At 39.5% G+C, this 22,986-nt stretch overlaps 1 protein-coding gene across 2 annotated transcripts in view; it reads left to right on the top strand.

The window, feature by feature from the left end:
- Nucleotides 1-3,424: 3,424 nt before the first annotated feature.
- Nucleotides 3,425-22,986, top strand: part of LOC148372346 (mannosyl-oligosaccharide 1,2-alpha-mannosidase IA) — a 207,291-nt gene continuing 187,729 nt past the window's right edge. The window contains exon 1 of one of the 2 annotated variants that reach the window (XM_088327035.1): nt 3,425-4,546. In XM_088327035.1, coding sequence (XP_088183161.1) covers nt 4,055-4,546 — 492 coding nt within the window. In that variant the 5' untranslated portion in view covers nt 3,425-4,054. The remainder of the gene's footprint in view (nt 4,547-22,986) is intronic. The other variant, XM_088327036.1, reaches the window with a different exon arrangement.

Consider the following 22,986-nt stretch of genomic DNA (forward strand, 5'->3'; position numbering starts at 1 on the left):
CATAGACTCGGGGGAGAACGAAAAACCCAGGCGCTGAAAACAACGTCAGGTGTGCGGGGGAATGCTGTCATTGGCGTTCTTATTATTTCTGGGCTGATAATACTAGGTCCCAAGTAAGATAGAGAGTTAGAAAAAAACTGTGAAAAAAAACTATCGAGAAGGAAATGAAAAAAAAAAACAAAAACGTTAAGAACCACTGCAGTACTACTAAATACTACTAATCCTACTGAAACGGTAATTAGAATAAATAATTAGGTTAACAAAAAAACTATTTAAGATTAGAAAATATATATATATATATATATATATATATATATATACTAGGACACATTTTTCCTTCTATTTTTCAAAATGTTCCTTTTTTTCCCGGAAAAAAACACAACATAAGAGGATTCACTTACTTTTTAAGTTTAACTTATTTTTCCTAAATAATTATCAAAATCTTAAAAAAATATTCCACCAAAGGAATTTTAGTGCTAATAATACTTCAATTTTTTGTGAAAAACAAAACAAAAAAAACATTACCTTATAAAAGTTGATAATAATACTTTGTATTGTTATAGAATTCAGACAAACTTACTAAAGAATGTATTAAAGTAAGTTAAACATTTTTTTCTCTCTTTTCAATCAAACTTTTTTATCTGCCAACTGTAAAAAATAACTTCCCTTTACAAAAATGTGTAAACATTTTGCAGAGCACACAATCTTTTTTTTATTTTCAGCATTTGTTTAACCAAAAATTTTTAAAATATGATCAATATTTCTAAAAATTATTATTTGTTTTTTTTTATTATTATTTGGGATCCAACAAATAAATCCCTAGATAAACCAGTGGTTCTCAAATAGAAGGGTGCCACCCAACCTTCCCCCCCTTTCTAGAATAAAGTGCAATTACACCTCCACTGCACTAGAGCGCAATAGCGTTGTTTTATTTACATTAAGCACAGAGTATAAGCATTGAGTATAGAGTATAAGTGTTAAAATAAGTGTAGACACAAAGTGTAGCAGAACCTCAAGCGACCCAATGAAAAAAATATTTCACACAGATGCAGAGACAGGGGAAGAGACATGGGGTAAAGAGGTAAACAAAAGTCTCCTCCCAAAAGATAAGAGGCGGAAGTTTGTCCAAGCGTACGAAGCACTTCACTGCAACCACGGAGGGAGATGGGCAAAGACCGGTGTGCTTGCTATGGTAAAAATGTAAGCAGCTGACAGCGCGAATAATTTAAATTAAGCTGTCACTTAAAGACATGACAACCCGATCATGCTGATAACACATTTGAGTTTTTTTTTTTCAGCAAAAACATGCTAAAAGGCGTATATAGAGCAAGTATTGTTTTGTTTGACGGTTTGTTCTTACGAGGGGGTCTGATAGAAAACAATTGAGAAGCGCTGAGCTTAACTATTTTTACTCAAGGGGTACATCACAAAAATATAGAATTGAAAACGTTAAAATCACAGCAAGACTAATACTATTATCATAGTAAAATAATTGTTAAAATAAATCTCAATGTAAAACAGGTGTATTTATAACAAGAGAGCCATCTATCAACATTACGAGAACTTTTTACTCAGAAAATCATTCTTTGTTGTTAGAACCTCAGCATGAGGAAAATGAAGAAACCTTGAGACGGAGGACCCAGACGCATAACTTTGTCACAAGCTTTATTTTACGGGAATGGGGCAGTCATGCACGTGAACACAAACGCCAGTGATGCAGCGATCGCTACGCAGAAGAAGTGAGCCAGAGAAGTCAGAGGCAGACGAGATCGAAACCGGACGGGAGAGATGGGATCGATACAGGACACACACGAGTAGATACCGGACAGGAAGAAACATACGGGGTTGATACACAAGCAAGATACCGGACAGGACGAGACAGATGGGATTGATACCGGATACTGGAGATTGGAGCAAGATACCGGACAGGGCGAAACAGGCGGGATCGATACCGGATACATGAGCAGGAGAGAGTCAAGATACACGCCTTGCAAGTGCAGAGGTTCGTTGACGGACTGACAAGGAGTGAATGAGAGCACTGAGTTTAAATACGAGGGAAGCCAATCAGGCAATGAGCCGCAGCTGGCGTTGAATGGGCAGGGCCAAGTGAGGGCAATGGGCAACCGTGACATTTGTTGTTTTTTTCAACACGTTTTTACAAACCTTTTTTTACATTTTCCCTTTAATTTTCCAGCTTGACATTTTGCAGTGCGCAAAATCTGTAAATTATTTACAATATTTTTGTCAGTTTTTTGTTTTTAAACAGTTAAAAAAAGCTAACATGTTGGACAAAACCATTGAAATATTTTCTAAATATCATTATTATTTTTTGAAATATGTAATCCAAAAAGTATTATCTAAATTTGGGGCTGATCATTTTGTGTTTTTTTTTCATGAATTTCATATTCTTATTTAACAGACAAAAACATACAATGGGTGAATTCCCTTTTATATATTTTTCCAATTTCAAACTGTATAGTGAAAGGTTTAATTATCATGATTAATCACAAAGTTGAAATAACATTTGTTGCAGCCTGGTCATCCTGGAAGAGGGATTACCTTCTCAAAGTTTCTTCATTTTCCTCATGCTGAAGTTTTTGAGTTTTTCCTTTCCCTCATGTAGGTTTTAGATCAGGGGATGGTGTCATAATAGTCTGTAGTTTGCAATTATCTTTGGTCTGTGCAGCCATTTTTGACTCCTTGTGATTAACAGCGTCACAAATAAACACGACTCGACTTAAAAAAAAACGTTTTAAACGAGTAAAAGTTTCAAATACTTTGTATTTTCTGCATATTAAAAAAAAAATCCCCCAACTGAAATAAGATTTCTCAAAGGTTTCCAGGGTTGGGTAGGGTTACTTTAACTGGATTACTTTCAATTACTTTTTAGATTACTCCAATACTAAATATGCTGATAAAAGACAAAAGAAACTAAATATGAATAAAATGACTAAATTTTGTGCAGGGGATTAACGGAATACATGGAACGGCAAAAATGATGATGGCAAGCTGTTTGGATTGATTTTTATTTTGTTTCTGTCGCATTTTATGTTAGTTTTGCCGGAGATCAAAGAGTTCAAAGCCAGGAGAGAAAGCTTACCACGTGTTGTGAGTCATCATTGTATTTATATTTACTTTTTTTTTGTCTTTTATTAGCAAATTTGGTATTGGAGTAATCCAAAAGTAATTGAAAGTAATCCTGAAGGTTTCTAAATTCTAATTATATTAATTTTAGTGATAATAATGATACTGATAATCATGATAAGAAGCACTGCAGTAGTCGAGCATCTCTCTCCACCGTTCGAAAGGCTCGTAGAATCTCCGGAAAGCGAAGCAAACCCCCTCTCAATCCGCCCCTTCCTCAATTGTGATAAGCTGCCGCCCTTATCCATCAAACGCAGCCGAGCATCCCACTGGATCACCGAGCAAAGCCAAAGAAGGGTGGGCTTCTAAACGCACACCCTCCCCTCTTCCCTTCCCCTTCATTCTCTCTCTTTTTTCGGCTTCATTTCACTACCTGAGCTGGAGCACTCGGCTCCACATCCTCCAGGCGGTGAGAGGCGCCTCTGAAGCGGCTACGATCTCCGACGCCCCCTGGACACGTTCGGGATATTTTTACCGAATAACTTGAAGCGCTTCCGCCCCCCCGCTATCCTCTCGCCGGGGAAGGAGAACGAAAATCGGCTTGGCGAGGAAGAGAAACCGCCTCCCCTTCTTTGTCGGTTCGGATGGTACCGCTGGATTTATGTCATCGTGGAGGGATTATACACCGATGAGGGCTGCTTTCTGACAACTGCGTGTTTGTGTCATGCCTTCGCCAATAACTTTATTGACGTTAGCGTTGTTTTAAAGAAAGATACAATTTAAGAGTAAAATACAAATAAATCCAAATGCACCAGAGACGTCGCAACCCGTCAGTCAAGAGAGCCCCGGGCGGCGGGCTTCAGCTGCCAGCTCATTGCTAAAAAAGCTTGCCTGGAAGCCAGGCCTTGTGTTCTGCGAACCAGCTGTGTAAAAAGGGGAAAAAAACACTTAGGAGAAGAACTGGACCAAGATGGTGTTCCGAAAGTTACCCGGCGTCTCCGCGTCGGGCATGGGGCTCCGCTTGTCGCAGAAGTTCGTCTTCTTGCTCTTCCTCTCGGGCTTGGTGACCCTATGCTTCGGGGCGCTCTTCTTCCTCCCTGATTCGGTGAGGTTGAAGCGGATGTTTTTGTCCAAGGGGGAGCCCCAACCGGCGGCGGCGGCGACGGCGGAGAACGACGCCGGTGAGCGACCCAAGAGGCCCCGGGACGGGGTGACAGCCCCCGGGGGGCTCGGCAGGTTAAAGGCGCTCGCTAGGAAGACGCCCCCGTCCTATGAGGCGACTGAGGAGCGTGTGGTCGGAGGGAAGGCGCAGGAGGACTTGAGTCTGGGTTCTTCGCCCGAATCGGGCGCCGCTTTCGGTTACAAGAAGTTCCGAGGGTGCCTGTTGAAGCCCCCGCTCGGGAGGGAGGGTGGCAAGCCCGGAGACCCGCAGACGGAAAAGCGGCGAGAGAAAGTCAAAGAGGTAAAAGCTCATTTTTTTGTCTTGAAGGTAGGGTGCAGTGTTTAAATCAGGGGTGCTCTTTACGTAGATTATGATCTACCGGTGGATCACTGAGGTAATACTGGTAGATCGAAGAAAAGTATTTACATACCTGTCAACCTCCACAGTTCAATGCCCTTACAAACTGTCGTATTTTCCCTTACAAAATACAAAATAATCTTACACCATATTTTTCTTCCAAACGTGTTTATTTATGTAGTTAAACGTGTTATATTGTACATGCGTTTCATTCTATCATATATATTGTTAATTAATATTCTGTTGAGAGACGCTGAGTTGCTCGACATGGTTTATTATGAAAAAAGTTCAAAAATTAAGTAGCTTGGACGTTCACTGTAGAAGGAAAAAATACATGCAAATATAATTAAGTAGAATAACACATTTTCTTATTCAAACTATTAATTCATTTTCTGCAATAAATTATTGTTGGTAATATACTGATTGAAGGGATAACCACAAACCTGTCTTTTTTCATTTTCTCCTTTTATACTTCCTTTTTTCTTAACTTCTTTATACAACATAATAATCCGCAACACAATGCATCAAAGCAGGTGAGCCGTTTGAGGGCCGGCTCTCTATAATGTGTTGAGCTGAAAAAGCCGGTTCTCTAAAAAGAGACGGACTTCCTTTCACTACAAAACTACCACATGAAATCCGAGGCTGCAGACACATACGCACAATAGCATTAAACCGCTCGCTTCGTTTGCAATGAAAAAAAAAACGATATCAAGATAGCGGCGAACTCGTTTGACTTGATTGATTTGCCGTTTCGTGATAGTAGGTGTAATACCGGATGGTACCCAAAATTGACAAATTTGCGTTTTTCCGCACAGATTTTCTTGCACGCCGTACACGTCTTAAAATGCATAATAAATGTACTTTGTACGTCAAAAACATACAGGTTGACAGGTATGGGTTCATCGTTTAAATCAGGAGTGCTCATTACGTAGATTATGATCCACCGGTGGATCCCTGAGGTAATACGGGTAGATCGCAGGAAAGTATTCAGTGCATTGTATTTGTTGGTTCATGCTGCAATCTAGCAGTCAGTCAAGAGGTCAGCATATACATCAATGTTGCTTATAGATCATTCATCCCTAAACAAGCATAAAAAATGCCGACCAGTGTTTTTATAGGAATTGGCCGTGGATCGACAAAAACAAAAAATTAACAAAAAAAATGAAACTTAACTGAGATTGGATTTTGGAGTCGAAGTAAGGGAAAATACAATCTCAGTCTCAACTTTTGATAAGACTTGATCTAACTGGATTTTGCAAGTGGTATGATGAGCTTATGGCAGCTTTATCAGAACACCACTTAAAAACATTGTTAGTAGAGTATAACCACTGAATGGATAAGTATAAGGTGCAGTTATTACAACTAAATTAATAATTTTATTTTCAAAGAAATCATGTGACGATTATAAAATAAAACTGATATAGCTACAAAACTTCAATCACAATTACATATTCAGTGACACATTTCATAATCTAACAGTATGTACTTGCACGCGCAACAAAAGTAGCTTTACAGAGGCTGCAATGATGACACAAGCCAGAAGATTGCATAAGCAAATTGTAAAGTTCAAAATTCCAAACAGCATATTTAACACTTTTAAATCAATGCGCCACGAAATACTTTTTGCAATTCTTGTTGCGCGTCCATTATCGGAACCATAAGGGTTGTTGACAAGGTTTTAAATGCTCACAACTGTTGCTAATGCGACCAGCCTCCTAAATTCCCTAAAAAGACATTTCATAAACTCTCACTATTCTAATCTTAACATTTTGATTAACATTAAACTTGTAAAATACATAACCTACCAACACCACCGTTATATACGTTAGACTAGTGCTACTAGCACTTTTTAAATTCAAAAGGTTGGCATGTATGCCATTATCATTTGCGCAAGCTCTGGGGCGGCCTAGGGGGCAGTGGGGCTTGTTGGTGGGGGCTCGTGAAACAGAGGGTGGGCGCTTGTTCCCGAGCAGTTCCTGGCTACCACGTAGCCTCGTGACTTGGATCAAGAAACAACTTTCTCCACGTCACATGGTCTCCCGGCACAACAGGCCACAAGGGACAGGGTGCCGCGATGGCTGAGGTGTTGGCGGATGGTATGGGGCCATCTACTGCGCCCCCGCCCCTTTCGAGCACGTGCCAAACTTTCTGTGTCTCATGGCATCTCTTTTGCACGTCAAATGTCAGCGTGACTTTGCCCGTCAAGCTGAGCTTTGGACGGGTTCAGCCAACGGTTTGGGTCATCTGAGGCAAAAGGGATTTTTCTATTGTGGCATTTTTTTATTGTATTAACTGATAAAGACTCCTAAATCAATGTCAGTTAGGCTACGATAGAAAACTAAGGACCTCAAAGACCCATTATAACTAGGCAGCCATTGTCAGCTACAGACATCAATGACTTATAATGAAACTGCATATCTGTTTTAGTTATGCTACATTAGATAGCTATGGATGTCAAAGACCCACTTTAGTTAGGCTGACATTGACTATTATACAGTATATATTGAAGACCCAACCTAGACAGGCAGACATTCGAGGTAGGCTGACCATATCTAGATAGGATGTCGTAATTGGTGATAGAAATCATAAATCCATTTAAGCAAGGCTACCAGAGACAACTATGGGCATCAGTTCTATCATACACTTTTGTTGCAACCTAGGAAACATCATCAGTGTTGACACCTGGGTTCACTTGGCGTTTCGGGTCTCGCAACAGAATTCCTCGCCCAGGGTTGATCAAATCTTAGCTTGTGTCTGGAGCCGTTAAGCACGTGTCGCCTGATTGATCCACAGCCATCTAGGCTTGGATGTTCCTGATGACTCGCCTAATGTGCAGTCGCTTCACTCCCAGAATCTTTAGTGCTCTGATGAGAGACTGTCCATTATCCTCTGCACCCGAAGTTTATGGGATTACACTGGGTCTTCCATCCGCTGCTTCAGCATTTGCTTGCAAGTTCCTTATACTTGGCTCTCTTTCTTCCAAAAGCCTCCTCCATCCTGCCTTCTCAGGCAATTCCAGCAGGATTACTTGCCTTGTTCTTTTGAACACAAGGACAATCTTAGGCCTGATATTGGTCACCGCGATGTTTGCCCCAGTGCTGTTGTTGTTTCTCCCCAACTCTGACAAAGGTGATACACAGCCTTGCTGGCTGTTGTTGTTTGCTGGTGGATATCCCTGTGCAGATGGCTTCAGCAATCACTCGCAGCACTTGGTCATGACGGCAGCAGTAGCATGCCTCTCCCAGTACTCATGAGCAGCAATTCAGGATGTGCTCCAGAGATCCGACCCTGTGGAAGAGTGGGCACAGTGGGTTCTCAGCCAGGCGAAGGTTGGATGGGCCTGATGAGACGTCGTGGACCGACTGGATGAGAAACTTGATCTTGTGTGGCTTAGATCGCCGTAGCTTTGTCAACAAAATTGGCCAGCTGCCTCTTCCCAACAGGTCCACGTCACCTGATGCTTCATTCCTAGTGGCCAACTGCAGCACACTACCTCCACCCCTGCCCAAATCTTTCTAGATAAGCCGGTGCTTTTCCTTCCCCTGTGCCTTTGTTGTAGAAAGATCTTGGGATACTCCCAATTCTTACCCGAACTCGTGCCACTGCTCCCATCAGCTCACTGTGCTGCAGGAGGGACTCAGCCTGGTCGCCTCTTGAGTGCACCACTTTCTGCCGGTCCTCACCTGTATGCCAGTCGAGTAGACTCTGCTGTCATTTGAGTCTCTGTACAGCAGCACCTCTTGCTCGGGCAACCGTAACTCCCTAATAACATCTCAAGGGGACAGTCAATTTATTGTTCTACCTGTACAGTGCTATGCTGCTGAGTCTTCGTGGAAGGCCCAGCCCTTTCCTCAAGAAAGCGCTAACCTTCCGCTCGAGGCGCTTATCGGTGGTCTTTGGCACATAGACATCTATAAACATCAAAGATACATTATTTGCCAGTAAAGAGTTAATAGTTTCATGTAGAGATTTCCAACAAGCCCTGGGGCCTCTGGTCGTCTTGGGAGAGTGTTTAAAACATACACAAATAACGTAATGTCCACAAACTGCGTGTGTGTACACTTGTGTTCCCTGTCTTATCAGCAAGAACAAAAGTTCATCTGGAAACTTTTTCAGCAGCACATGCATGGTTACGATTATTATTTTTACAAGTAATTCATTTGTTTAGTTTAGTTTTACTTTGAGAATGTTACAGAATATCCAGTACATTGATTTATAAAGTATCTTATTTTAAATTTGTTCTTCCATGTACATTGAGTCCTCGTTTATTTGCGGGACTTCGTTCCAAAAAGAACCTGTGATAGGCAAAATTTCTGAATTAAAAACGTTTATTTTTTACAATTATCCATCAATTAAATATTCTATTAAACGTTGGCATCCACGAACCAATCCCTTTTATAAGCCCAATCATTCATTTAACAAATAAGTACTATTTAACAGAATGCGTGTCATAGCGAGGGATTACTGTATTTACAAATAGTATTTTGAGTATTCATTTTCATTTTTCTTTTGCTGACGTTTTACAGTGTATATTTTTCAGTTGATGCCAATTACAGAAATGGATATAGACATTATTTGAATCATAATTTCATTTTTAGGGATTTTTTTCCACTCACTGTAGCATTTTAATTTACATTTTAAAGATCTGAAAACATTTTAATATCGAAAAAGTATTTAAAATTTAATAGTGTACATAATTTATATTGGTTTGGAATTAAAAACCGAAACATATCATTTCTCATTTCCCTAATGTTTAAAGACACTTTTTGAATTTTTGGGAAAAAAAAGGTATGTATTTTAAATGATGTGATTAAAACGTCTCTATTAGAATGCACTGCATTGCTTTTTTTTGGTTGACTTTTTACATTTTATAATATGTTTTTGTTTGCTGAGAATTACAGAAATAGCTGTAAATATTATTATAAGTATAATTTAAAAATATTTTAGGGACTTTTATTTTATTTCTATGAAGAATGTAATGAAAAATATTTAAATTCTAGTTGAATAAATCGTATACTGTTGTTAAGAATAAAAAAAAACATTTTTTTAAATGTTTCCTGTATATTTTGAAATACAATTTGTATTGTGATAAAATATGAATTTTCAATTATTTAATTACAAACCCTTCATTAGTAATGTCTACCTTTATATTCATCATTATACCTACATTTATTTATGGTCATTCCATGAAAATAAATACGAGTTTCGATATGTTATTTAGTTTGGGTGGGATTTTTATTTATTTATTTATTATTATTTTTTTAAACTTATGCAGACATAGCTATATTATTTAACTTATGTTTTTATTCTATTATCAGTACATTCATTATATTTTTATACATTATGTTTTCTCATCTCATCTCATCTCATTAGCCGTACCGCTTATCCTCATTGGAGTCGCGGGGGGGCTGGAGCCCATACCAGCCATCTCCGGGCAGTGGGCAGGGGACACCCTAAACTGGTTGCCAGCCAATCGCAGGGCACACAGGGACAGACAACTCGTTCGCTCATTCACACCTAGGGACAATTTTGGACCGGCCAATCCACCTGAAATGCATGTTTTTGAAACGTGGGAGGAAACCGGAGTGCCCGGAGGAAACCCACGCAAGCACGGGGAGAACATACAAACTCCACACAGGATGTCCGGAGCTGGATTTGAACCCACGACAGGTTCCCATGACATGAACTGTGCTGCACAAGCGCTAACCACTGTGCCGCCGTGCTGCCACATTATGTTTTATATAAAACATTTTATACACACACTAATAATTCAAAATCCGTAAGATAAAATTCCCAGTGTTAATTTCGCAGTTATAGATAAGGACCACATGTTCACTGTGGTAGTGTTAAAGTTAGTGTTGATTTAACACTGTTTATTTTACAGTACCTAGTAAAATTGTTAATTAAACAATTAAAGAGTAAACTTTTAACTGTTATTTTAAGGTTCTCAGTTATTTTGTGTATTAAATACTTGAGTGAACATTTAACACTGTTACTAAATACTTTAAAATAAACAGTGTTAAATCGACACTTGAAGAGTAAACTTTTAACACTACCTTAGTGAACATATGGTCCTTATGTACCAGTCGTAAAGTGGCACTGGTTATTTTAATGTATACATTTACATTAGTATTTAGTTAAATAACTGACCAATGGAATATATTGATCTATTTTTAAACGGTTCGCAGTGTCAAGCTAGGCCAATTTATTGAAAATCGTGACTCCCTTAAAGTTTTTTTCCCACTTTTTCACTGAACCTGAACACATCTTAGCTCTTCTTCTTCTTCTTCCTCTTCGATTTCGTAAATGTCAAGACGTTTCAGAGCGTGCCCGTCTTTCCGGCCCTTAACTCGATAACCCCTCGGGGTCTTTTCAACCCGGCCACCTCACTAAACCAAATTGACCGTTAAAAATCATTTCCGTGTGCAATTAACGTGTTTTTGATTTTTTTTTTTTTTTTAATGCCTTGCCGCCATCCTTGAAAGAGGCGTTTCATGAAATTAATAACATTAGCAGCTAGCTGTTTAAGAGGGAGGGATATTATTGATTTCACGCTATGCTAATAATTAATTAGTGACTACATTTTCTGGCCTTTTGGTTTGGTCCACGTACCTATTGGGCAGATCAATCCGAATATCAAAATTATTGATAGCAAGCAGGCACTTGGATCGGTTCGATACCATTGTCCCGGGGTTGATTCTTTGCTCTTGCACCAATTTTGTCGCTTCTTTGTGTAGATAGCGCAGCCCCTCTCTCACCTCGTGCCCTCTGCCACTGTCTAAATCAATGTCTGAGTGGTTGACTTACAGGCACTCTTTTATGACTACTTGACTACCCGCTTTTCTGACCTGGCTACTGGCTGGCCCGCTGGACCCAGCCTGTCAGTCAAAAGAGAGGACGCTGGAGAGTTTTGGACAGCCATTTCGATCCCCCCGGCCCCATACTAAAAGCTAAAAATTACAGAGGCAAACAGGAAGTGCGGTATGGACTTTACTGCAACTCCAGGAAAGAACAATGCCAGGTGTCATTTGTGTTGGAAAGTGGTCTGCTACTGTGGCAACACTACAAATTGACATGAACACATGAAAAAAGCCCAACCAGTAGAGAGCAATGAGCCGCAACCAAAAATGTAGACCTGTATATCTGTGGTCACTATGGCAAATAAAAGGGCTTCTCGCTGCTTTATTAAGTTAATGCACAATGGAAGTTAGCTTGGTTGTCTTATTGACATTGTCATACAGTATTTGTATTTTTTATTACATTGCTGTTTTTTTGGTTTGAATATCTTGGCTTTTGTTCTGACACGGGTGTACTAGATATATCTATTTTTTATACTTGTGAAATAGTAATTTAATTAAAAAAAACCTCAGTGTCTGGCTTTATTGTGGTACGTTTATTGTAATTATAAACTTGTATTGATTACTGATGCGAGGCACCTGTGCCCGCTCCTTTGGCGCCAAATGCCTCGGACGCTGATTGGCTCCCTGTTACTTTCTAAACCCCCGTCTTTCTGTCATCAGTGGTCAGTCCGTCTGCGAACCTCAGCTTACACTAGGCAAGCTTTTTGACCCTGACCCTCTCCTGTTCTGGCTACCGTCTGTTTCCCGCCTTCGACCCATTTTCTGATCCCTACCACGATTTTTTGCTCCCCGGCTAGTGACCTGTTTTTTCCGCTCTCGAGACCGCCATCGCTCGCCACGGAAATACCACATCTGCGTCTGAGCAACCTGCTTCCCGCGACCAGCGATCTCCGGATCATGTGTACAACCCTTTTACCTTCTTCCCAATAAAACTAAGAGAAACGCACGCAAGTGGGTCCTGTCTCCGTTCTGGTCGTGACAAGACTAACTAAAGTCGGACGGGTTTTATTATTCAAAGATCATGATGTTTCCAAGCGAAGAGTGTCGGATCGGTATCGATCGATACTACCATTTTTTCACTTAGATCTGATCAATACCAAGTAGCAACTACACCAAAATTCAATTTATATTTATCAAGACCGAACAATTATCAAATCAGTTTGTCTGTTTTCTCAGGCTCTCTTTTTGTACAATTGTTATACAAAGCAATACAAATAAATATAACTTATTTCTCCATCCACACATCAGTAGTTATGCCTTGGTGGAGGTTTCTTTATACTTACTTCTAACAGACGACTCTCTCAGTCTTAGGTCATTATTTTCACTTTAAGTTGAGCGTCTTCGTAATCCTTTATTAAAAAAATCAATGTTCAAGTCCTCTTTCATTTTTCAAACATAGCTCATTCGTCAAACACTGAGCAGCTACATCTAAAATTGCTCTTATTGGCTAATCAGTCAGTGTACGTGGACATTTTTACGTTGGGTATGTGAGATCAGGAGGACGGTAGGTAAATATTCGTCTGTTTGTGTACTGTGCACCTAGACTGCCCGTCATATGCAAATAAACATGTTCAGCCTGTTTGTTTGTACAGTTGATCTCCCAAAGAACAAAATGGCCGAGAATCTGTTTTTGTTTTTCCCTACTGAGAATTTCTCCTCCAATTGAAATATGTATTCATGTATTTTTCAATCTATCCATGATGATTAGTCCATTCTGTTATTAATATTGGACACTTCAGTGTTCCTAATGGTGCTTGAAATCTTTGAACATGCTCGATCTTTATTGTTGGGTTTTCAAGGTTCAAAAAGTGCTGGAATTCAGGGTGAAGTGCTTGTAAATGCTTGAAATTATTGCCATTTTTCTCGGCGGGCTGATTCAATAAACCACACTTTGAATATAGAACAGTAAAACAATTCCGCTTAAAAATGACGCCAACATGCCTTCATTCCCTATCCTCACTGTAAATGTGGAACTGGAGTCGTCCAATTTCGTTGTCACCGCATATCCCATGTTGTAACAATAACAATAAAGGCATATTCTATTCTATTCTATTCTATTTACACATAGGTAGGCAAATAAAATAGCCTATTTTTCAAAACATATTTTATTGTAAATATTTTGGGTGTGATCATTTTTACTATCCTTAACTCCAAAATAACATACTTACTCCATTGTCAGATACATTTGCTCAATTTCAGTATTATTATTTTGCAGTTTTAAGATATTTGATCTTGATATAGTGGGGGGGAAATTTGAAAAATAAACTCAAAATAAGCAAAAATGTCTTCTCTAGTAGATGGTGATTCATTTTGTTAAAAGAATATTCTGCGTAAATCGAAAAAAAAAATACATACAATAATGATCAACCGTTGCAAGATAATTTTACTTATTAATATAAATTTAAATATTCTTATTTTACTAAAATAACGACATGAACTGTCTTGGAACCAAAAAGAGATCTTGAAATTAGCAAACATGTTTTGAAGTGTTCTTATTTCAAAACACTTTTCACAAATAATTTCTTATAGTATTTATCTCGACATTTCCATTGTTTATCGGAGCTAGCGACACCAGCGGGCAGTTAGCAAAACCGCTTTTGCTGATTAAGCGCTATCTTAGCGTAGTGTCCCGTTTCCTGCAGCATATGTCATTGGGTGACATTAAAACAGGAAAAGGAAGTTCAGGGGTGCCTGAGGGGGGTTGGCGAAGATCTAGTTCATGCGCCACATTTTGAGTGCACTCAACATTCTTTTTGGCATCCTGCAGATCACTTTAAAACATTTTTACTCTGTAGGAAATCATTTCCTTGTATATGTTTTACAGAAAGAAAAAAATGAGTACATGTCAATATATATATATATATATATATATATATATATATATATATTTAATTAATTACTTTAAATAAATTGATTGTTGAACGTTTATAGAGACTAAAGTACTTAATTCCTCTTAAGTGTACCAAACCATATTCTAATTGTTTCAGCCAAATATTTTTATTTCAAAATAAAAATATTTTTATTTTCAAAATAGTAAGAGTATTACAATTTAGCTATAGATAATGCAAATGCTAGTCTCTAATGCTAACGCTGACAACATACCTGCAAAGTGAAATTGCTGTATAGCGAGGGATATACATTTATAATAATAATATAATAATAATAATTTCCTTTGTATTGTCATTCTTTGTAAGAACGAAATGTCGATACACCTGACCCGTTGTAGCGAGCCGGTGCAGCCAATAGTAATTAGCTTTGAATGCCGGGTACCCCAGATTAAAACATTAAAATACCAAACTTGAATGAAATAAGTACTACCTAATATATTCACATATGATTGAAAAATTACATATATATATATATATATGAAGAAGGGAAAATGAAAACACTATTTACCTGTGACGTGACTTGAACTGGTCAAATGGAGTGGCAGGTGGATGCTGGGGGGAGGGAACAACAGTTTGAAAGTGAATTGATTTAAAAAATTCCAAATGACAGGAGTGTCATGCCCTTTAGAAGATTTACTTTCTTTATCGGTTCCTTTTTTGACAATTGTCTGATCGTCAATTGGTTACGGCCAGGGTAGCAATATGCGTTTTCTTCATGTTTCTTGATCATCTCAAGGTTTTTTTTACATAGTTATCATGTTTTCCTTCCCCCTTCAGCTTTGCTGCAAACCTTGGACCCATAGCTTATAAACACAGTGCTAAAAAAAATCTGTTTTGTATCGCTGACTTGCAAAGTCTTGATGAAGCACTTAAGATTCTAAACTGACTGAAGAGAAAAGCATAGTGGGAGGTAGTTAGGACATTTTCATCATGCTGTTATGCAAACCCTTAGCAGACCGGCATTTTATGACGTTTAAGCATGGCAGTCAGGCATCCTGGAGACAAAACCCATCATGTGCGCTAACACGACAAAGATTTTAGGCACGCAAAAATATTGTTTGGCAGAGAAATTGCAGGAAAGAGGGACCGTAAAAACATTCGATTTCATACATTAACGTGAAAACATCCTAAGGCGGGATAATATATCCTGGAATTTTACTGTAGTTAGTTTTTTGTTATTATTATATCATCTTTTGCTGGCTTCGATGATTTCCTTTCTTTGAAATGATCTCTTATCCGCCAAGATCATAGGGGCACAACTTCCTATAGGGCAAGCACAGCCTGGCAGCACCCATCTCTCTCCAGGATATTTTTTTTTGTGGGGTTAAGGTTCGGCTCCCCACACATGAAACGGATAGTAATGGTTTCCATGGTAACCAGTAGCAGTAGAAGCCTCCTTATCTGACTCAGATACAGATCCCTTATCATCTGGTCACCGTTGATTTACAATGAACAGTGTCATCCTGCTCTTTGGAGATGAAGAATAATGTTTGTGTGACAATACTGATCCTAGTTCCGAAGCACATTAAAGCAGAAGAAAAAGCCGAAATGAACTGGATTTGGGTTTCACTTTCGTATTTTGTTCCTCTCAGATAAAAAGCCCATCAAGGTCATCGTTCCCCACAAAATGAAAAACACATTAATTTTTTTTTTCTTCCTTTTTTTTCTTTCTTTTCCACCGGTGGGGGTGTTGAAAGCGTTGCGTAACGTAAGCAGCTTGAAGCCGAAGCCTTCGAAACACGTTGCAGATGTTCCGTCTTCCCTTTGTTTGCCTCCCAACAATCAAATCAACGTCCTTCTACACTTTGAACTCCTCGCTTGAAATCGGGACTCGGCAGCGTTTGTTTCCTAACTTGAAGCCCCCTTCATATGTTTGCTTTTCTTGCCTAAGGGTTTTATTTTTGTTGCTTCGTTTTCTCGTTTAAAAATAAGAACGTCTTTTCCGAGGCGTAAAGGTACAGCTCGGATTTCATCACAGAGGGTCTTTTTTTTCTTTTTTGGATACATGTTGGGATGTTGCAATAAGTTCCACGTAATTTCTGGAGAGGGGGTGTCTCCTGCTGACATAATGGGGTCATTGTAAGGAGACCACCTAATTCCACAACATCCGACTCCCCCCCTTTTCCCCTTCCTCGATTTTTGAAACCTCAACATTGCGCTTTAAAACAACACTTGATTGCGTTCCGGCCTCCGGGCTAAGATCAGTTTTGTTGGATTGGGGTTGTTGTTTTTCTTTCACACTTTTTGGCGGTGGGGCAGACACAATCAAGGCATGGCAGATAACTTATCCATTAGCGAGAACAGAAGCCAGTGGAACTCTTTAAATCCAGGCCTAAAACACACTTCTATTCTATGGCTTATGAATGACCTATATTTCCTGTTGACGATATCTGTGTATTATTTGTTATTGCAACATCCATTGCAGCCTGGTCATCCTGGAAGGGGATTACCTCATGTACAATCCCTTCTCAATGTTTCTTCATTTTTCTCATGTTGAGGTTTTTGAGTTTTTCCTTGCGCTCATATTGGTTTTAGATCAGGGGATGGTGTATAAATAGTCTGTAGTTTGCAATGATCTGTGGTCTATGCAGCCCTTTGAGACTCCTTGTGATTAAGGGCTATACAAATAAACATGACTTGACTTTACAAAATAAAAGTTGAGGATCAGGAATCAGGTAATCCAAATGTGTTCATCCTTCATTTGGGGTCAATTGCTCATCTACAAAAAAGTGAAAGTACATGCTAAAGAGAACTGAGACACCACTGAAAATAAATTCTGGCTTCCCGGCAGATTATTGAGCACTTTTTTATGTAATATTTTTCTTATTCTACTAGTTTTTTTTTGGTGTGTGCCTCCCCCCCAGTTTAAAAAAAACAAATAATACTTAAAATCTGGTATATGAGAGGGTATATACTATCATTAATTGATAACAAATAAATCAAGAAAAAAGAGCAGAATTACCTGACTGTGTGACAAAACATTTAGCATGAAACTCAGATTGTATTTCTCATAAAACTTTCCAACATGCTATGTCTATGCTGTCTATGCTAGTTACCTGAAAATGACAGTTTGGTTTTATGCAGCCAATAAAAGGTAAACAAAAATAGCATTACATTTGAAATCAAACAAAAGTAATAATGCTTAACATTTCGAAAATAATTAAATATAACTACAAATTCGGACTTTATTTATTCTACAACAAAAGCAGGAAAATGAAATTAATGAATGAAAATATAAATTAGTAAATTAATGAATAAATTAATACAAAAATTCATAAATAATAGATTAATTAGTGAATTAATATGATATTGCATTTTGCTAACACACTAAACATATTATTCAGGTAATCTTGCAGATATACTCCAATACACATCACCGAATATATATTCGACAAAAAAACCTTCGGCCATCGCTTTCTGAAGGCTTTAAACGATTAATAACAATACTGACGCAGCACACTTATACTGAGTCTGAATTACTTCCTGGTTTGTCTTCTTCCCCTTTGTAAAAACAAAGGTCTAAACCACTGGTCATCAACTGGTTTGACCTCAGGACCAACCATTCCGCCTTATTCACAAGCTGTGACCCAAATCAAGAAAATATTTCGTCCTCTCAAATGTAAGAAATGAAAGAATTGTGTAGTTTAAAGCAGATCTAGTAGAATATCACCTTTTTTTTTTCAAAAAACAAAACGAGGAGCAAAACCAAAACAACGTAAGTGCTGCATATCCCACACATACTAAAATAAATTCAACATATTACTGAATGTATTGGTAAAAAGCTAGATATATAACATTTTAAACCATCTACTGTACCTTCTAGCAGCACTTCAATGGCAAAAACTCTTTTCGTATTTTGTAATTGTTTCCTTCTTTGACCTGTTAAATGTTGTAAATGTTTCCTACTTTTGTTCCCCTTATTTCTAACAGTTCCGGGGCCCATTATTAAGGACAGGAAAAGGGAAATGAAACCAACACAATCACAAAAAATGAGATGTGGTCCTAACGAAACGCATTAATTGAAAAGGTAGAAGAGATCGAGCAGGTTATCTACTCTCAAGGAGCGTGTTGACCCTACGTTTCTTTCTTCTTACCATTACTTTTTCCTTGTACAGGGCCGTGACCCACTGAAAACTGGTCCACGACCGACTTTTTGGTTCCGACCCACCAGTTGAGCAACACTGGTTTCAACAAAGGTCATGTTGCCACCTAGTGGTCAAAATGTGATATACATCTACTATTAACAGAAAATACAAGGGCAGAACAAACGATTCGTTACAGAGAAAAGTAATTGCGTTCCAGGAACGCATTTCTTTGGAACACTTTAGTCCCAACAGTACCAAGGATGGTAAAATGCTCTGGCACAAGCTTAGAAGAGACAAAGTGAAGAAAAGAGCCAAAAAAAGTATAATTAGCCGAAGCACGCGTACCTAATAACGAGTGCAGAGTACCTAATAAGGTTTCCCGCGAGCACCCGATGGGATCAATGTCCAATCAAGTCTTTGCGCGTTCTCATTAATGGCGTTTAAGGCCTTGGGACGCTCGACACGGGACGGGGCGACCATCGGGCTTGCCGACCTTGGAGGACGAAATCTTTACGGCCGGGTAATGGCCGCCTGGCGCCGCCATTTGATTAGCTGCCTAATTGCTGTAATAATCAGCAAATACAGCCAACGATGACTGAAAACGCCTCGGTAAGCGCTCGGGTCATTAACGGCTATTTGCTCGCTGGTGTCGAAAAAGAAAACAAAGGAAAAGGAAACGCTTGTGTCGGCAGACTGATTTTCGGTTTGGGGAAAAAGGTCGTTGCGTTCTGACATCACAATGACAACGTATGGTTGTTGTCATGTTGAGAAGTTTCAAGTTTAGTAGACACTCAAAATAAGGAGAGAAGATACCAATGCATTTTCAACTTGCAAGGAGAACAGGGGAGAGAGCCCAAACATCAGAAAGTTGAGAGTTGTTAAAGGGGTACAGTTTAAAGTCAATCAGTTGACATTTTTATGACAAGGGGACCATTGTAAATTTCCAGAAATAGCCAAAATGTAGACATTTGAGAAAGTCATAAATCTCTGTACAGAGTCGAATTTTTATTTTTTTATTTTATGTAAAAACACATTTTAAATATGGGCAGCACGGCGGCGCAGTGGTTAGCGCAGGTGCGGCACAGTTCTGAGGTCGTGGGAACCTCCTGCGTGGGTTCACATCCAGCTCCCGGCCTTACTGTGCGGAGTTTGTATGTTCTCCACGTGCTTGCGTGGGTTTCCTCCGGGCACTCCGGTGTCCTCCCACATTCCAAAGACATCAGGTGAATTGGCCGGTCCAAATTGTCCCTAGGTGTGACTGAACGAGTGAGTTGTCTGTCCCCGTGTGCACTGCGATTGGCTGGCAACCAATTCCGGGTGTCCCCTGCCCACTGCCTGATGATTGCTGGGATGGGCTCCAGCACCCCCGCGACCCTACTGACGATAAGCGGTGCAGCTAATGAGATGAGATGAGATGAGACATTTTAAATATGTTTTTTCTTGTCCAAACAATTTCTACATCATTGGAATTTCCTGTCCGGGGGCCCGACTAGACTAAAGAAATCACTCTCAATAAGTTGAATTGAGGCTGGTTGTCTATTGTAGGTCAACAATTTAACACAAGCGTTGTTTTGATCTCGTGTCACAACATAGCAATCACATGCACCAGTTGTAATGACCCTAATCTCATGATCAGCCCCGAATCCCAAAGACAAGCCCTAAAAGAATATTTCTAGGTTTTAAATAGAATAAACAGAAACATAAAAGACAGTATGCCCGATTATGGTTACCAATCCAAGAGAAAAGTTACGATCTGGATCGTTTAAAGTGCTTGTAAAACCTTTTGTCTGTCAACATAAGACTTTGCATGTCCAACCCAAGAGACTAGAGCCTGCATTTTAAAGGGGTCGGGAACTTTTTTGTGTCGAAGAGCCATGAAAACACATTTTTGAATTTATTTTTTCTACTGAGAGCCACACCATATATACATTAAGACAAAACTCAACAAAAACGCCAAACCTGCTCCCCAAACCAATGCTATTTCTTCAGCTTGTTTTATTTCACCAGGGGACGCGTGATGATTTGATAAAATCGGTGAAATAATATAAAGCCATAACAACAAATTTACCACTTAAGATTTGTCACTCTTCCGCAGTTTGCTAAGATTGTTGAGGCTCATTTTGACCATCGTTTTTGTTGAAAATAATGTTTTTTTTTGAAAACAAGGTGTGAAAAAAGGAGTTTTTTTGTAAAAATGTCACAAAATACAGCAAATTGTCAGGACCAGAACGGAGACAGGACCCAATTGTGTGCGTTTCTTTTAGGGTTTTTTTTTGGAAGAAGGGAAAGGATAGTACACATGATCCATAGATCACTGATCGCGGGCAGCAGGTTGCTCAGAGGCGGTAGTGGTATTTCTGTGGCGAGCGAAGGCAGTGTCGAGAGCAGGAAAAAACATCACGGAGGAGCAAAAATCGTAGTCAAGTACAGATAATGGGCCGGGAAACAGACCGGAATCAGAACAGGAGAGAGTCAGGGTTTAAAGGCTTGCCTAGCGTGAGCTGAGGTTCGCAGACGGACTGACAACCGGTGACAGAAAGATGGGGGCATAAAAAGTGACAGATAGCCAACCAGCGTCCAAGGCAGTTGGCGCCAAAGGAGCAGGTTCAGGTGCCTCGCATCAGTAATCATGAATCAAATGGAGAAGGATGTGGATGGATTTAGAGGAGTGCGCTATGCGCACAGAGATCCACCCACTTGTACTACTCACCCAATCAAATTACTCCGGGTGCTTACAGTTTATTCTGGGTTTTTATCATAAAGTGTCTCTCTAGTGAACAAAAATTTGTAATGAGCTTCCTATATAGGATTCTATTGAGACGTACAGCCATAACGGGGTCTGTTGGTGGATGACTGTGACGGTAAACTGTAGTTTAAACTTTGCCCTAATGATTACAGATCGAACCTTACATCTGTCCCCTTTTGTCAGTCCGTCTGCAAACCTCAGTTAACACTAGGGGAGCCTTTTTTGACGCTCTGTTTTTTGCTCCCGTCTGTCCCCCGGCTTCGACACGATTTTTGATCCCGACCACGTCTACTCTCCCGAAATTGGAAGGATAGACGTATTACCACAGCCTATATTTTCATTTTCAAGCCAGATGTACTGGAGAAAAGAGCCAAACCTGGCTAGCGAGCCGTACATTCCTTACCCCTGTTCTAAACAAAGACGCTTATAAGAATTAGAAACGATACGAGACATGAGACAGTGAGAGGCAGGCTAGTCCACCTCCCCCTCCCCAGGCCTATTCGCCCATTGAGTACAGCCATGCGTGTTGTTTTCTGACCAATTAGGCAGCCATAAAAGCAGAGCAGTCGGGACCCGCCAGCTGGGGGGCTTGAGTACTGTGCTGACTGCATCTAGGCCAAGCCATTTCTCTCTTTGGTTGGCGGGGTGGGGGCGCAAATGGGGGACGATGCGAATCGTTTGCTAACATGTGATGGGCGAGGGAAAAGCTGAAATCGAGATACCGAGTTGACAAGTCCACTCTTCCTCTTGGTGTATTTCAGGGTTGCTAATGTTTTTGAAGCTTGGAGCTATATTTTTGTTCATGATTAGCGCAAGGGTCAGAAACCTATTGCATGCCGACCCGGACTTTCCAAATTTATTGTGTCAAAAGCCCTAGCAACTCAGAAAGACATTTGTTTGGTCCAAGATATAAGGGCCAATGTTTCAATTACAGTTCACACTCACATTATTACACAAACAGACGGTGTTTTGGCTCTATGTGTTGAATGCATCCTTTGTATAGAAGCTCATTAAACAATCGATGTTTACTGTTGAGACACTTTATGATGAAATCCCCTGAACAAACTGGAAACATCTGAAAGCGCCAGCCAACCACCCAGAGCAATTTGATTGGGTGAGTGGATTGGGTGGCTGGTTCTCTGCACACATGGCGCACCCCTCTAAATATATCCATGTTCTTCTTGTTTGCAATATTTTGTGACATTTTTACGAAAGAACTTCACTTGCACCTTGTTTTGAAACCAATATTTACCACAAAAATTGCTGTCACATTGAGCCTCAACAATGTTGAAGGTGGTCTATGTGCTTAAAATGACCCTACTCCCTGACACCATTTTTGTGGCTGAAATTGTCATTCCAGCTCCTTTTGTTAAGCATGTAAGTATGGCCGGTTCTCTGCACACATGGCGCACCCCTCTAAATATATCCATGTTCTTCTTGTTTGCAATATTTTGTGACATTTTTACGAAAGAACTTCACTTGCACCTTGTTTTGAAACCAATATTTACCACAAAAATTGCTGTCACATTGAGCCTCAACAATGTTGAAGGTGGTCTATGTGCTTAAAATGACCCTACTCCCTGACACCATTTTTGTGGCTGAAATTGTCATTCCAGCTCCTTTTGTTAAGCATGTAAGTATGTGAAATTCTTAGATAATAATAACAATAATAATGATAATAATAAATAACAATAAAATAATTAATTAATAATTATAATTTAATTTTCAACACAAGGATACTGCTGGAAGTGTGAATTTCCCTACGGGGATGAATAAAGTGTCCGTCGGTCGGTCGTCCGTCTGT

This window comes from Urocampus carinirostris, chromosome 2 (assembly GCF_059441175.1).
Source record: "Urocampus carinirostris isolate Australia breed hairy pipefish chromosome 2, RoL_Ucar_1.0, whole genome shotgun sequence".
Classification (NCBI taxonomy): domain Eukaryota; kingdom Metazoa; phylum Chordata; class Actinopteri; order Syngnathiformes; family Syngnathidae; genus Urocampus; species Urocampus carinirostris.